A 15,572-nucleotide genomic window follows, 5' to 3' on the forward strand; every position below is an offset into this window, starting at 1 on the left:
AGGGCAAAGAAAACTTCTTCAAGTTTAAATTTTTCTATTTTGCCATAAAAATATGAATTTTATTTCATATCACGAATGAGAAATCTAAGGCAAAGATATTAGGTGATCTGTCCAAGGACACAAATTTACAAAATGCCAGAACCTGCATTCAAACCCATATTATCCCTTTACTATTTGGATTCCTGATCAGTAAGATTATAGGTTGCCTCTGAAAGAATGAGGCTCAGGTATTAAAAGGCCAACTGTTTTATTCTGAATCTTGGTAAAAGACAGAACTGCCAGCAATAACAAGTTTCTGTAATAAATGCATAATAAATACATGTATGAAAAATGGATGCAGGACAAAAGTTCTTGAAATCTCTTTACAAGAAAGGAAAATTTCTGGTTTTATATGTTCTTAAGTTCTTTGCTTCCTTGGGAACACTTCAAGTTCTGGATCTCAGCATTACCATAAAGGTTATTCACGGAGGAAAACAACTGCCTGTCGAGGCAGGACGGATCAGATTACTAAGAAAATTTGAAAAGTGTTAGTTGATTAACTCTGACTGTAAGGAGAGCTTAAAGATCTCTGCTGAGAGGGGAAGAAGCAATACTTAGTATCAAACTAACCAGAGAACCTGATAGTCCAAATGGACCTGAAAATAGTTGAATAAAATTAATAAAACCTCCCTGTTCAGGAATAAAAGAAGGGATGGCCAACCAGGGCCTTGAAAGCACTGCTGCTGCCAGCAACCCGCCGGCTTCCACATCAGCCCTCCCCACTGACTCGACCCTTGTCTGTCTGTCTTATTCTTATTTGCCGAACTCACCACCCTAGGGAACATTTTAGATTACGAGAAATGACTGAGCAATCTACAGAGAAAGTGGCTCATAGGCCAGCTTACGCATGAAACACTGGAGAGTCTCAAAAAATAAAAAAATCTCCATTTCCCATTCTCAATAAAAGTAATTAGTTAAAAACTCAGCAATTCCAATCCATATTGACATTACTTAAAAATTATGATAGAATTAGAATTAAACAAAACAGACAGAGATCCACAATATGAAGATTTCAAAGGATTAATTGTGGGAGTTTGCTTTTCAATAGTCTCAGAATAGGAATTGCTTACGTAAGGCTACTGTTATGCAACGCTGTCAAAAATCACTGACACTCCACGCAGAGAGCCGTCAAACCCTGCATGTGAGTGGTGCCCACAGTCAGCGACACTCCTGTTTCCAGAAATTCAAGTCTGATGAAATCTAATACAAAGCTGAACCAGGCTGAGGCCTACTAGGCACGAGGTTTTGGATAGATCTTGATCAAGTTCAGCCTAGATGAGCTGCTTTTAATTTGCAAATCTTTAAATAGTTCAGAGTAAGCTTACTGTAATACCTCTTAGTTCCGGTGCAAAACTGTAGTAAAGTTACGACAGAAGATGTACAGGAGTGTTTAGCATCACTAGAAGTAAAGACAGCAGATGTAAAACAGGAGATGATGGTGAGGCCTCAGAGGCTGGTTGTGCATAGTAGAGACCTTGGAAAACGGTGAGTCTGACTATTGTCAGACCACGCTCAAATTTAAGAGGTACATTTTCACTGCTGTTACATATTTAATATTCTCCAAATTTATCTGGAAGCCTCGGTAAATGAATTACTTTAAAACAGGACAGTTACCTCAAGTGCAAACATCCTGTCCATCATGCTTCTCGATGATGTGGCATCAGCAACTATATGAACCTCGATACCTCGGCCAACGAGCTCCAGAGCGGTCTGCTGGATGCACACGTGAGTCTAGATGGAAAGTAAAAACCCACATGTAACACTGTGGTAAACAACAAGTATTCTACAAACGTGCAGCGATACGGGACAGCCGAAAGAGCACCACGGGTCTAATGACCTTGTGCTACATCGAGTTTTGCCTTCGACTCACCAGTGATCTCGAGCATAAACAGCATCTCTGGCTTTGGTTTCCTCTTTGTAAAGTCAGGAACTGAATAACATCAATGGTCTTTGTCCTGGGAACCCTGAACATATTCTTACAGCTCTGTGAGCGTTTTTTAAAAATATTTTCATCTGTGTTTCATCTGGATGACCTTCATTCAGCTGACTACTACCACCCAGTTTTGATGCCACTCACAGTTGGGTTTATTTCTGTTTTCACACCAAATGCCTGACACAAAGAATGCGTCTGCAGTACTGTCGACTGAGATAATGGTGGGAAAACTGAGTTGTTAAAAGGCACCCAGTAGTAACGGTAGGCCAAATTAAAAATAACATGTAGCTTAGGCAAAAAATACTCAGCATACATCACCAGCAAATACATTATACAGATTCCATCTTTCTAAGCACAGACTTGTATAATTCATTGGCAGGGAATAAAGAGTAAAAACAGGCTCCAACAATAAGTGGATTAGCAATGAAAGCAGATTTTAATAATGCGACAAAGCTGACCTTATCTTCACACGACAAGACAGCCATGGAAAATGATCGACTGATAACTCATTAAAGTTAGCACTGGAGGACTGCTCAAAGATGATTTTGATTACATGAAGAGCTAATAATGATGAACAAATAAGAAAAAGTATAAAAGTCAGCAACGAGATTTGGCATGACATATTTACACAAATAGGCTTCTTTATTTTGTCAGTATTGAAGTCAAAATACAGAAATATTTAATATACATCTAAAACTGAGGATACATCTTTCTACTATGAAAACCTACTATTATGAAACCTACTATCAAAACATCATGGCTGTCTTAAATTAATATTATTTGGGTTTCATTGTTTTTATGGTTTTCATAATTTTATAATTTCAGTTCAAGAGGTTCTTAAAAGCTATGAATAAATACTTATATTCTGCTTCCACATGTCAAAAAAAAACCCAAAAATCATTTTAGTCAGCATTAAGAATCCATGAACATATTTTTCCCTTAAAAAAAAAAAAGTACATGATTCAAATGTGAAGGACAGTGAACTACAGGTTTTCTAGAACAAAGGTTCTAGAACAAAACAAAAGGTTTTCTAGAATAAAAACATGACCAAGATGAACACCTATAGCTCCTATATAAGTAAACATATTATCTTTGATGAAAGTGTGTTCTGAGTAGTGGTTCAAAGTAAAGGCCCAAAGATCAATCAACCTAGATTCAAATGCAACTCGATCCTTTAACTAACTTTAACTTTTGAGCAAGACACACAGCATCTGTGTTTAAGTTTCCCCATCTCTATAATATGAGGAGACCAAAAGTACTTAGATCAGAGGATTGTTCTGAGAGTTTAACAAATTAAAGGATAAAAGAGTGTTTGGACCAGTGCCATGACAACAGTCAACATTTAATAAATGGTGGGGGTTATTTTCTATCAGTTGTTGCTGTTTAGTCACTAAGTTATGTCTGACTCTTTTTGGACCCCATGGATTATAGCCCGCAAGGCTCCTCGGTCCATGGGATTCTCCAGGCAAGTATACTGGAGTGGGTTGCCATTTCCTTCTCCAGGGGATTCCCGACCTAGGGATCAAACCCATGTCTCCTGCATTGGCAGGCAGGTTCTTTACCACTGAGACAACAGGGAAGCTCTTTTTACCTATACAGTATTCTATATACATGGAGAAGGAAATGGCAACCCACTCCAGTATTTTTGCCTGGAGAATCCCATAGACAAAGGAGCCTGGTGGGCTACAGTCCATGGGGTCGCAAAGAGTCAGACGTGACTGAGCCACTAACACATACACATATTCTATATACAAAATTACATTCTGGAAATAACAAGTTTTCTACAAATGAATTGTGTCCAAAACAGAACAAGTGGTACTTACTTCTACTCCAAACAACACAACACTCCTGACTCCAGGAATCTCTGCTAATGCTGCTTCCACTTCTGGTAATACCATTGAAAATTTGGTCTTTGGAAGTACCAGCTTTACACCTGTTAAATCAATTTCTTGAACAGTGCTTCCAAGACCTTTAGGGTACTGTTCTGTTACAATAACTGGAATTCCTAAAATCCGGGCCCCTTGTAACTGGGGGGAAAATAAAATGCACAAAGATAAGTACCAATATACATACATTTGTATATGAATGTATATCATGCTTCAGCAAATTGGAAAAAATAAACAAGCAAGCATACCAATCTCTGTCCCACACTAATAATATCTCCAAAATACTTGATGGCTGGTCTGAACCTTTCTTGCATATCACAGCAGAAAAACACAGTGCTTGAAGGTGTAAGATTTCCCAGGGTAGTGAGCTGAGGAAAAAAGAAAGAATGATTTAGCATTTGTTATACAGTGACATTTATTTTCAGCTGGAGGTCAGTAAGGAGAGAAGAACATTCCTACTGTTTGACCCATTATGTCAATTTTAACAACTATTATTTAGAAGAAATGATATGAATAATAGGAAAAAAAATTATCCCCAAAGATGTCCACTGAATTGCTTTTAATAGTGAAAATTTGAAATAAACCAAGAACTGAAATACGAAAAATGATTTCACAAAACATGTTTAGCCTATTAAAATAGTATATGCATATGTTTTCAAAAAATGCACACCTCTAAGAAGAAATGCTTATAATCTAATGTTAATTTTAAAAAGAGCACAGTTCAATAGTATTTCAAAACTCTAAAAATATGAATAAAAAGTAGAAGTAAATATATGAAAATATTGACAAGTGGTTACATAGTTAGGGATGCTGATAATATTTTTTTTCTTAATACCTTTCTTCTGTTTTTCAAATGCTGTTTTAAAACATTTGCTAAATGTTATTTAAAAGTATTACTTTTATAATAAAAATGGTAAAAAAAAACCTTAAATTTGATGACAATATTGCTTACAAGTGCAAAGAATAAAATTTAAAATAATCTGTAGCAGAGACTGTGAAACAAAAAATGAAAAAAAAAAAAAAAAAAAAACCTAGAATTACTACTATCATCAAGACTGAAATATTAAGTTAGTATTCTCAAGAATACCTTCTTAAGAGTTAAAAAAAAAATGCAACGAAATGATGCCAACCACATCACCATTGTCAAATGGAGAGACATAAACCTGACATCTGAATTCTTACACATATTTATCACAATCAAGAAAATCAATGAATCAAGATGAACACTGGGTATTAGATTACCAAGCTTCACATTAATTGCTGTAGTTGGTCTACTACAATAATTTGGGCCCAACATGGATCTCCCCAAAAGTGAAAAATCATTGTTAAATACAAGAATTTAATCTGAGTTCTGAAAAACCCACTGTGCTTTTCTTTCCACCTTCTCAAATTAGAGAAGCTCTGGAAAGGACGCAGTTTGATCCTGAATGAGGCCATGCCACTACTCTTGGTACCCCTGAAGGCTCCCCTCTAATGAACCGAAACCACCAACAGATAATAATTATTTCTACTTTTCTAGAGAAACCTGAGTCCTGACTACAAAGGTGGTGGCTTCACCCCCAGCCTGACCCTAGACTCTGCCTTAGTACCTCGGCACACGTATCACACTTAAGAAACAATTACTCCAAGAATTAAGTGAATCATTAAGAGGAACCTTTGATCTTAGCAGTATGACTGCTCTAGCGAGTATGTACTTTATTTATCTGCATTCTGGGCTGACGGACTCCAGCACCTTATCTCCCTCTGGTATTAACTCTACAGATGTGTACTAATTAACCACGGGTGGTCCAAGACAATGTCCATGTGAGAATGGGAGTACTATCTGTAATTCTAAAACTACGCAGAGGGTTTTCCTACTCTGTCAATAAGGAATGTTTAAAATAAATATTCAAGCATTTTTAATTATATATGCTCATCTTTGGCTGCTTCTTTACTTAAATTTTTAATGCAAGCACCATGCTTCCATTTCAGTCATTATCAAAAGCAATGAATCTGATGACTATATAAGTACTTAGGGTACTAGGTTGAAAACCAACCACTATTTATAATCATGTATCTTAAATTCTCAGTTAATATTAAATGTTGGCTCAAAATCCATATATATATACTATTTTAGAAATTTGAACCAGGGGTCCCCAGTGAAAAACGATGTGTTGAAGGAACACTATGAAAAGCGGTTTAGCTGCAGTTGCCCTGTTTAAAACAACTGCAGTGCAACTCAGCAATCTTGCCATTCTACAACATATGAAAACCAGCAAGCAGGCAAAATAAAACTCTACAAAGTTGCCAGGGTATGCTGGATGGCCTTGCCCTAATATACTGACCGCCTACACTTGCTTGGATCTCCAGCTCTCAGATCTTATCTCAGACTGTAAGGATTAACTCTGTATACATTCCTAACAAGTTTGGTTGTCTGGATTATAAATTAACATAAGGTTAGAAACAGCAAATGTGAAAGTTTGCTGAAGACAGGCAAACGGATAGCAGCAAGGAATAACAGCCGGGGAAGAAGAGATTCAAAATACAGTAAATGCGGATCAAATCTCAACCAGTTCTCAGTCTAGACTCCAACGAAGGAGTAACGAGCTGTATTGTTAAGTTATAAACTGGGATAAAATCATTGTCTTACACCCATTAAGAAAATCAGTTACATAATATTTCAGGACTACCATATAAAATGGTCAAACTATTGAATATTGGGATGTCAAAGGAATAAAACCATACCTACTCAGAAATCCTAGATTATTCAGAGTTGTGGTCTCCCAGGGTTCCTGTTACCTGGTGCTTCCCAACATCTCATTACAGCTGTGAGGTATCTGTTCTGGGCAGGGGACCTCATCAGACATATGTTGTATTAGAGAAGGGAAGGTCAGCAAACGCAGCCCTGAAATCCTTTCCAGCAAAGGAATCCACCATCTTTAAACTTTCAGTTAAAGAAAGAAGCCACAGGGACAAGGGATTGAGAGCAGAGATGACTGGTTATAATTTCGTGAAACAAAAATGCCTAGATATTCTCCTCTCCAGGAGTGGCCACCCCTTGAATGTGGCCTGCACTGAGCAATTTGCTTCCTCACAATAGAGAATCGAGTAAGAGGGTGATGATGAATACGGCCTCAGCCAGGCCATCAAGACTGAGGCGATCAGTGAAGCCATGGTGATGGTATTCAGCCTGGATATGTGATGGGAATGACCTTCATGATCTTCCTCTCAAAATCCCACAACCCTGGTTTAAGCACTGAGAAAACAGCAGAGAAACCCAAACTGAGATCATTCTACCAAAATAGCTATTCAGTACTCCTCAGAATTGTCAAGCTCATTAAAAACAATGAAGTTTTGAGGAATTGTCATAACTCAGAGGAGCGCAAGGAGATGTGGCAACTAAACATAACGAGTATCTTGGATTGGATCCTGGAGCAGAAAGAGGACATTAGGGAAAAGCTTGTGAAATCTGACTGAAGTGTGGCACTCAGCTAGTAGTAATGTACTAATGTTGGTTCTTTAGTTGTGACAAATATGCCACAGTGATGGAAGATGTTGGCAAGAGGGGAAACTATGTCACACATACAGGAACTCTCTGTATTATCTTTGCAACTCTCCTTGTAAATTAACACTAGTCTAAAATTAAAAATTTAGGTAATAAAATAAAGTGGTCTCCCTATGTCATAATAGTAGCGGGAAAAGCCACTACTTTATGCATAATCTCTATGTCATACAAGGGAGAAAAAGGAGGAGCTGAGGCTACCAAAAAAAAAAAAAAGACAACTACTGAAAATCTCTAACTACGTCCAATCAACCCCTATCCACCCCAAGTCCACATGAATTTCAAAAACTGTTAAATTACACACTGACTCTATAATCCAGGGACTTCATAATTTGACTCAGAAACTCCTCTTAAACCAAAACCTTGTAGATAACTAAAAGTGCTGCTCATCATCAGACTTGTTGCAACTGCTAGAAAGCAAATTAAAAATGGACTTGACCAAATGCTCATAGGTAAATGTGTAGCAATTAGAGATCAACACATATTCAAGAAGTCTGAGGAAATCACATATAAAAATGTTTATATACACACACCCTCATATATTTATATATCTATCTACATACATCACTACACGCATACATAAAAAAATATGTATTTAAATGTACTGAATACATATTTCAACACAAAAAGTTGATCACAATCAATGGCTTCCTCAAGCAACAGTTTAAGACAAATTTCAAGTATAAAATTTTTGCCCACTTTCTTAAGAACTGTCATAGCTAGAATTTGACCTCAGATTTCATGTTCAAAAGACTCCTCATCCCCAAATTCCATGACTACCATGATCATAACAGTATTCACCCCGCTTCACATCCACACATGATCTGACCATTTTCTTACAACAGCTGCTACGTCTGCAAGGAACCTGCTCCTCCCTGGCTTGGTCCCCGGCTTCTTGGGACAGGCGCAAACACGATGGCCGGTCTTGCTCAGGGAGATGTGCTGTGCCACATCTGATCTCTCCATAAACGTAGCACATGGTGAGTGTTGTGTGTTGAACTGTGTGCTCCGAAACTCAGATGCTGAATTCCTAACCTCCAGTATTGCACCCCGGTACTGCCTTATTTGGAAACAGTCACTGAAAACAGAGTCAATTAAGACGAGGTCATACCAGAGCAGTGTGTGCGTGCGTGCTCAGTGTCCCAACTCTTTGTGACCCCATGGACGGCAGCCCATCAGGCTCCTCTGTCCATGGAATTTCCCAGCCAAGAACACTGGAGTGGGTTGCCATTTCCTCCCCTAGGGGATCTTCCCAACCCAGGTGGAGGCCTCATCCAACATGAGAGGCATTCTTATGAAAAAGGGAAATCTGAGCACAGAGAAGCCCATGTATGGTATGTCTACAAGTCAAGCAATGCCAAAGGTGGCCAACCTACCACCAAAAGCCAGGAGAGGCATGAAACGGCTTCTCCTTCACAGTCCTCTCAAGGACCCAAATCTGACCTAAAGCCTTTAAAACTGGGAGAAAATAAATTTTGGTTATATAAGCTACTCAGTCTGTAGTACTCTGCTATAGCAGCACCCGAGCAAGCGACTACAGTGTGTAAACTGTGTCTCTTTAGAAATGACTGAAGTTTGAACTTGTGAATGTGCTGTTTTCAAAATTTTAGTAGTCTATTACAGCAACAATATAGGCATGATGTGCTTGGGAGAGGGGTCCAGAAGGGAATATGAGGTATCTTTATTTCACTGAGAAGTGTTTCCAAGGAAACCTTGGAAAGGTACAGGAAGACTTTGTTTCAATATCGACTCAAAACAGAGGCCTGTGCCAGGACTCTCTCAGGCAATACAGGTCAGCTCGTGGGCATCAGAGTCTGAGTTCAAATGTCAACTTCACCAATTTCAATTGCAAGTCATTAACATTTCTAAACAGCAGCTTCTTAATCTGGCTTCGCTCGTGGCTCAGAAAGTAAAGAATCTACCTGCAGTGTGGGAGACCCAAGTTCAATCCCTGGGTTGGGAAGATCCCCTGGAGAAGGGCATAGTAACCCACTCCAGTATTCTTGCCTGGAGAATCCCATGGACAGAGGAGCCTGGTGGGCTACAGTCCATGGGGTCACAAAGAGTCAGACACAACTTAACACCTTCACTTCAATCTGTAACAAAGTAATAAAAATAGTTGCTACCTCATAGGGCTATTTCAAAGACTAAATCAGTTTCATGTAAATCCATCAATAAAAGCATTAGGTTACTGTGCATCCCTCCTATGGGAAACATACACTGTGCTTTCAAGTTTAGCACATGTTAAAAACAGTTCTTTAATAATGAGGTTAAAATACCACTTACTACTAATATGATCCCTTAAGAAACCAAGAAATATATAGAGAGAAACATCGATAATGTCTAACCTGTTAGCACAGTCTACAGAATTAAGAAATGGTTCATAAAGTAGATTCCCAAATGTTACCAAAAGACTTACAATTACTGGTACATGATCTGTTTCTGGAAAAATGTTTGGGGCTTTTTAATTTAGACTGCAAGAGAACATTTATTTCACTCTTATTTTGCAACCTACTCACCTATTGTGAACACTAATGTGACTGGCATTAAGATTACAACTCAAGCTTATAAGTTAAAGTTTGAGCTTTCCAACTGCCCGCAGGAGGCCAGCCAACTCCACCCATTTCAGTGCTGAGGATGGAGGGGTTTCTTTACATTGTACCTGATGTTGGGGTAACGGTGAAGCTGACCAGATCCCAGGAGCACAGTGACATCTGAATCTACACTGAATTCCCCCTGGCAAATTAAACGTAGGAAAAAAAATCCCAACCACAGATCATAGCTTCCACTGGCACACAGTTTATTTATAGGTAGCCTCTCATGTATCCACAAAGAGCAAAATGTGTACAACGCTTTGGGCAGTAATTTGAAATGTTAAATTTTCTACAAGGCGGGTGGGTGGGCGAGAGACAATCCCTTAGGATTCAGCTGTTATCTCCAGAGCCCCTGACACTGTCTGCCTCCTGAGAAAAGTGCTGCCTACTTCTCTAACTCAAGAGTTCTGAGCATTAGCTTATCTACCTGCTCCTCCTACACACTCCATGGTTCAGGTTCTGAAATCAAAAATCACCACCTTCCAACTAGCAAGCCCAAGGGAGACCCAAGTCCCTTCCCTTTTCTTTTCAAACCATACCTTCTCTTCCTTCCCACCCTGAACTCTGGGGAACCTTCAAACTATAAAATGTCCACACCTGTTTAAACTAACCTTCATACTAATACACTTCCAAGAAAGTAAAATCTGGAGCAGAATCCCTTCCCAATTAAACACCTCAGAGAAGGTCAAAATAACCTTCCCAGGAAAGCCCTTATCTTCTGCCCACACAAAGCTGCCAGAGCCGTCCCTCCTACATACTCACGTAAAATACTCTCACTGGTGTCATTCTTAACCACGTCCGTTTCTTCCTCTCTTCTACTTGGGTTCTGCCTTCCCTGGTGACAAGCTGGAAAAATACACTGGTAATGGTATGATATCAAATTTACATGAGCTTCCAGGGTTGAATTCTCTATTAGTTAAAACTTGGGAAACACCTTGTGAAAAATTAACACTTGTAAGTCAGAAAAATGACTTAAATTCCCACTATATAAGCCTCTCTTTATATTTCTTCCCCTTCCTCTCAAAATACCTCAGACTTCAAGCATTTTGAGAAAGCTGAAGACACATAAAAAGTGCTTCGAACACGAGCTGTCTTTAGCTACCTGAGCTGTCAGCAGATACTAGGTCACTGTTACAGAATATTTCAGAAAGGAAGACACTAAAAAGTTATCATAGCCTAATACTGGCAATGGGGGTCTTAAAGATGACTCTCCATAGAACCACCAACCAACCACCAGTGCGGGCAGTGTCAATAAGCAACCACCGTGTTTTTCAGGGTCATGGGCAACAGTCAGGACAAGCCTGAAAGCAAACTCAGACCCTTGTGGAAATTGAGAATACATTCTAGAATATACAGGATATTCGCCAGAGCTGCAGAGGCTATGAGGTCTTCTCCGAAATGACAAATGGCATTATTTAAGCCATGGATTACATGTGGCCAATCACGCGCTTCCTCCCTGCTTCTGGTAGAAGGAGCCTGTTGTCCCCTGAGCGTGGCCTCCCTGACCGGCCACCTCGAGTCTTCCTGACTGACAGGCATCTGTTCCACAGAAGCAATAAATAGCATCAAAACACATGATGTTACAAGCCCAAGTTTGTGGCTTGTTCCCCATTCTTCTTGATATATTCATTAAGCATGAAAAGAGAACATGAATGCTGTGGCCAGTTGTAGGACCTTCACATGCTTTATTTACCACGGGACCTTGGGCAATTTCCTACATGTTCTGCTCTTTGGCAAAATGAAGGAGCAGGAATTTAGGTAAGGAGCATGAATTCGGTCTTACCCCTGTTTACATTCATCGTGTCAGGAACTTAGAGCTGACACTCAAATGCAGAATGAACTCTTAAGTTCTCGTCCAGCCATGAAATGTCCATGTCCTCAGGATTATACAGCTGGGCTCCAAAAAATATAGCAAAATGGTCATGAAAAGAAATATCTTCCCTTTTCCTTCTGGGAATATCCACACATATATACATACATGTGTGTGAGCATGTATACACATATATATATCTCTCTTCATATGGAAGGTATAAACAGGTATCAGAATAAGCATATGGATATAGATGGCATGAGTGTGCAACCCTCCACATCATCTGTTTTTAAGCTTCGGGAGGCACCTGGCTGAAGAAGTCAAGCTACTGTGATTACAAAAATGAAATAATATAAACATATTTTTAAATACTTTAAAATATCTAAAGTATCATGTAACAGATGCTTAGGAATTCTTGGACTATTTGGTGAAAAATAATTACATTTTAAAAAGGATGGGGCAGAGTAGTGCTACTATAATTATTATTTTAAACATCACCACAAAAACTATATTTTACCTCCAATATCAAGCAAAATACTTCAAAAGCCACATGTGTCCTGAATTACATAATGCCTTTTGAGAATGTACAAGACATCTCAGGTATAGTCATACATATTATTAATTTCTTTAGTTAAAAAGAGTTGTCAGACCCAGACTTTGAATTTTTCAAAATAAAAAAAATCCTATATTGGGGGAAAGGGAGGCCTTAAAGACAGGAAAGGCACCAGTCTGGTGGCATAACATCTCTTAGGTAACAGCCCACCCTCTCTCCCAACCACTACAGGAAACACATCACAAAGAAGTCAGCCTCCTCGGTAAAGCTCCAGATCTCTTCAGCTAGTATTTGGATTCTCGCCTTTATTAATGGATTTGTCAAAGGTGCATCCAACTTCTTCGGTATTTTTGGCAGCATTAATCTAAACAGACTGACAAGGAAGTGTGCAGAAGGTGTCCGCCATGAAAACTCCTGAACACACAGAAATGGGGAGTAGTAAAACCCGTTCAACCACAACTCCCAAGAGCAGGGCAAATTCTAGGGTGTCAGACACCAAGTTCCTGCCTCTGTTTTGGCTTATCAAGGGGTGACCATGCAATCTCATAGCCTTTGTCCTCTGATTAAAGTACCTGCTTTGGATGTTTCTGGACTGGGTGCTGGAGTGATAGCAAACAAGATCAATTCCTCAGACAACAACTGAAAAAAAAACTAGAGGACAGTCCTCAGAAATGACACCTGAACATTAAAGTGCCTTCTAAACCTGAACCCCACATTTCAGTTTGGTTTTCCAAAGAAATGGCTTACCTGTCTCTCAACCAAAAAACTGTTGATGGTGGAGTACCTAAAATACACCTTTTATTCTTGCTTTGCAACAGTGTAAATCCTCGAGTGAATCCTCTGAGCAGAGCACAAAAAGAACACAGGAGGCAGATCTATGCAGTATAAGAACACGGCTTTTTAAAAATATTAAAAAGCTATAAAATAATCCTCAAGTATAACAACTTTTTCAGCCAGCACTACCAGGAAAGAACAGACGGGCTAAAGTTAGGTATTTAAGAAGGTACTGCAGCCTGATTCGAATGACTTTTTCAAGGCAGTCAATGTATACGTGTAATCAACAGATTCCGTTGACAGTTACCAGGAAGAGGCTAAACACGGTTATTTCGCTTAAGGAAGGCAGAAGATCAAAGGAACTGAAAGCTGGGGAAGAGGAGGGGTGAAAGGGTAGGACTCCAGAAGTTTGTGTTTCCGCAAGTGGTAAACACAACTCCGGGAACAAACCCCAAGGCCGACACTCCGCACGACCTCTTTCCCCCGGTTCTGCATCACCCCAAAGGAAAACACAGCTACTCTGCACAGCCCTTGGGTTACGCAGGCGGCTGGGACTTGCTCCCGGCACACAAAGCGGATGCGGGAGGCTGAGGACCACACACGTGGGGGCGTTCGCGCGCGCCGCCTCTAGCTGGGAGGCCCACGCCCCATCCTTGGCGGAGGACAGCCGGGGACCGTCCCCTTCGGACAGGCGCCGGGGCTGGGCCATTCGCGAGGCTTGCGACAGCGGCGCGGCCCTTCCCAGTCGGCGAGGCGCGCGGGGCCGGCCGCCGCGGGGCACCTGAGGAGCCCGGCGGGGACGGGGACGCACGGGCACCCGGAGCGGCGGGGCGCGGCCCTCCCGCGGGACCCACCTGGATCTGCAGCGGCACGAGGCGCACCTTGCAGCGCTCGCTGACCGCGAAGCCCTTGGGCAGGTCCACGTACTGGCCCCACTCCTCCGCGAAGAGCTGCACCACGAATTTGCGGTGCATGTCGATCTGGTCGCCGTACAGGCTGAGGAACTTCTGGATGAGGAGCTCGTAGCCCGCGCCGTGCGGCACGGCCGCCGGCCGCGCAAAGACCGAGAAGCAGAAAAGCACGGGGACCGTGCCCGACGGCGCCCCCGCGCCCGCGCCGCCGCCGCCGGGGAGCGCCGCGACCGCCGGCTCCGCCGCCGCCATGTTCCCCGAGCGTCTGCGGGCTCCGAGGCCGCGAGGCGCAGACACTGCCGGCCGCCGCGGCCCCGCCTCCCCGCGCCGCCCGCCGCGCGCTCGGGAAGGCGAGGGGGCGGGTCCTGGCGGCCGCGGCTCGCGCGCCCTCCTCCTCGCCCGGGCGGAGGGCGGACCCCGCGGAGCGCCGGGCTGTGGGACCCGGGCGCCTGGCCAAGCGCCTGCGCCCGCCGCCGCGTCCGCCCCCTCCAACCTCGGGCGGGCCGGGGATCCCGCACACCCTCGACTTTCCTGGGCTGCCCCGGGCTCCAATCCTCAGAGGAGATCGGTGACCCCCCCCTTCCAGCCCGCTCCGCCCACCGTCGAGCGGTGTGCTCCGGCTTTTGGGGCTGTGCTTAGGCATTCGGGGCTGTCCTGCGAAATCTGCTGGAGTGCGTTACCTGTCGGCCTTGTCGAAAGGCAGGCAGTCCTTGAAGACGGCGATAGTAATATTAAAACCGGTAGGGCAGCTGATAGATGACCTAAGAAAAGCGGTGGAAGTCAAGGCTTCCTTAGGAGTGCTATCCAAGACCTACAATTTCATGCTTTTTTAACCCCATGAAACACAGTCTCTCCAGTCGTGGATTTGAGATCTTACCCTCTCTATAGCTCAACCCAATTTCCGGGAGAACTTGGATTGAGCATTGGCAAATGTAAAGGGGTTTAAGAGTGAAAATCAGGATTTTTTTTTTTTTTTTTTATTCAGGCTGAGGATTTTGTTTTTAAGCAAGTAAAAACAATCACCTTCTAATAATTTTTTTTACTTGTGAACACTTTAAGGCACTATAAATAGCTGGAAATAGAAAAGTATACACTACGAAGGAAGTTTCCTTAAAGGCCAGGTCCTCGGAAGATAGGCTTATGAATCTAAATAAAATAAGATTTTAGATGTCAGGGGTTTCCTCCTCTTAGAAGGAAATAAGGAAGGTGCAGGGTTTCTTAGCTGGCACTGTTGACGTTTGGAATGGACACTACCTTTCCGTGGGGTCTATCTTGGTGTTTGTACAATTTTAGCAGCATCTCTGACCTCTACCCTCTAGATGCCAGTGTCACCCTGCACTTCCCTCTCACACTGAATTTGATCTTGACAATCAAAAAAGATGTTTCCAGACATTGTCCAGTATACCCCAGGAGACAAATTTGCCCCCACTTCAGAGCCACTGCTTTAAAGTAATGCCAATGCCATCCTTTGGCCTTTACTTCTCACTTGTATCCAGGCTACTGAAAATAGTCTGTTTTCTGGCTCCTCATC

General features: G+C 41.9%; 1 protein-coding gene across 3 annotated transcripts in view; it reads right to left on the reverse strand.

Annotated features, from left to right (window-relative positions):
* The window catches only part of ISOC1 (isochorismatase domain containing 1), a 34,919-nt gene extending 20,611 nt beyond the window's left edge, over nt 1-14,308 (reverse strand). The window contains exons 1-5 of one of the 3 annotated variants that reach the window (XM_061150854.1): nt 13,985-14,308; nt 10,756-10,839; nt 4,107-4,226; nt 3,796-3,999; nt 1,654-1,770 (exon numbers count right to left, since the gene is read on the reverse strand). In XM_061150854.1, coding sequence (XP_061006837.1) covers nt 1,654-1,770; nt 3,796-3,999; nt 4,107-4,226; nt 10,756-10,839; nt 13,985-14,293 — 834 coding nt within the window. In that variant the 5' untranslated portion in view covers nt 14,294-14,308. The remainder of the gene's footprint in view (nt 1-1,653; nt 1,771-3,795; nt 4,000-4,106; nt 4,227-10,755; nt 10,840-13,984) is intronic. The other 2 variants (XM_061150856.1, XM_061150855.1) reach the window with 2 other exon arrangements.
* Nucleotides 14,309-15,572: the final 1,264 nt, after the last annotated feature.

This window comes from Dama dama, chromosome 9, assembly GCF_033118175.1.
Source record: "Dama dama isolate Ldn47 chromosome 9, ASM3311817v1, whole genome shotgun sequence".
Classification (NCBI taxonomy): domain Eukaryota; kingdom Metazoa; phylum Chordata; class Mammalia; order Artiodactyla; family Cervidae; genus Dama; species Dama dama.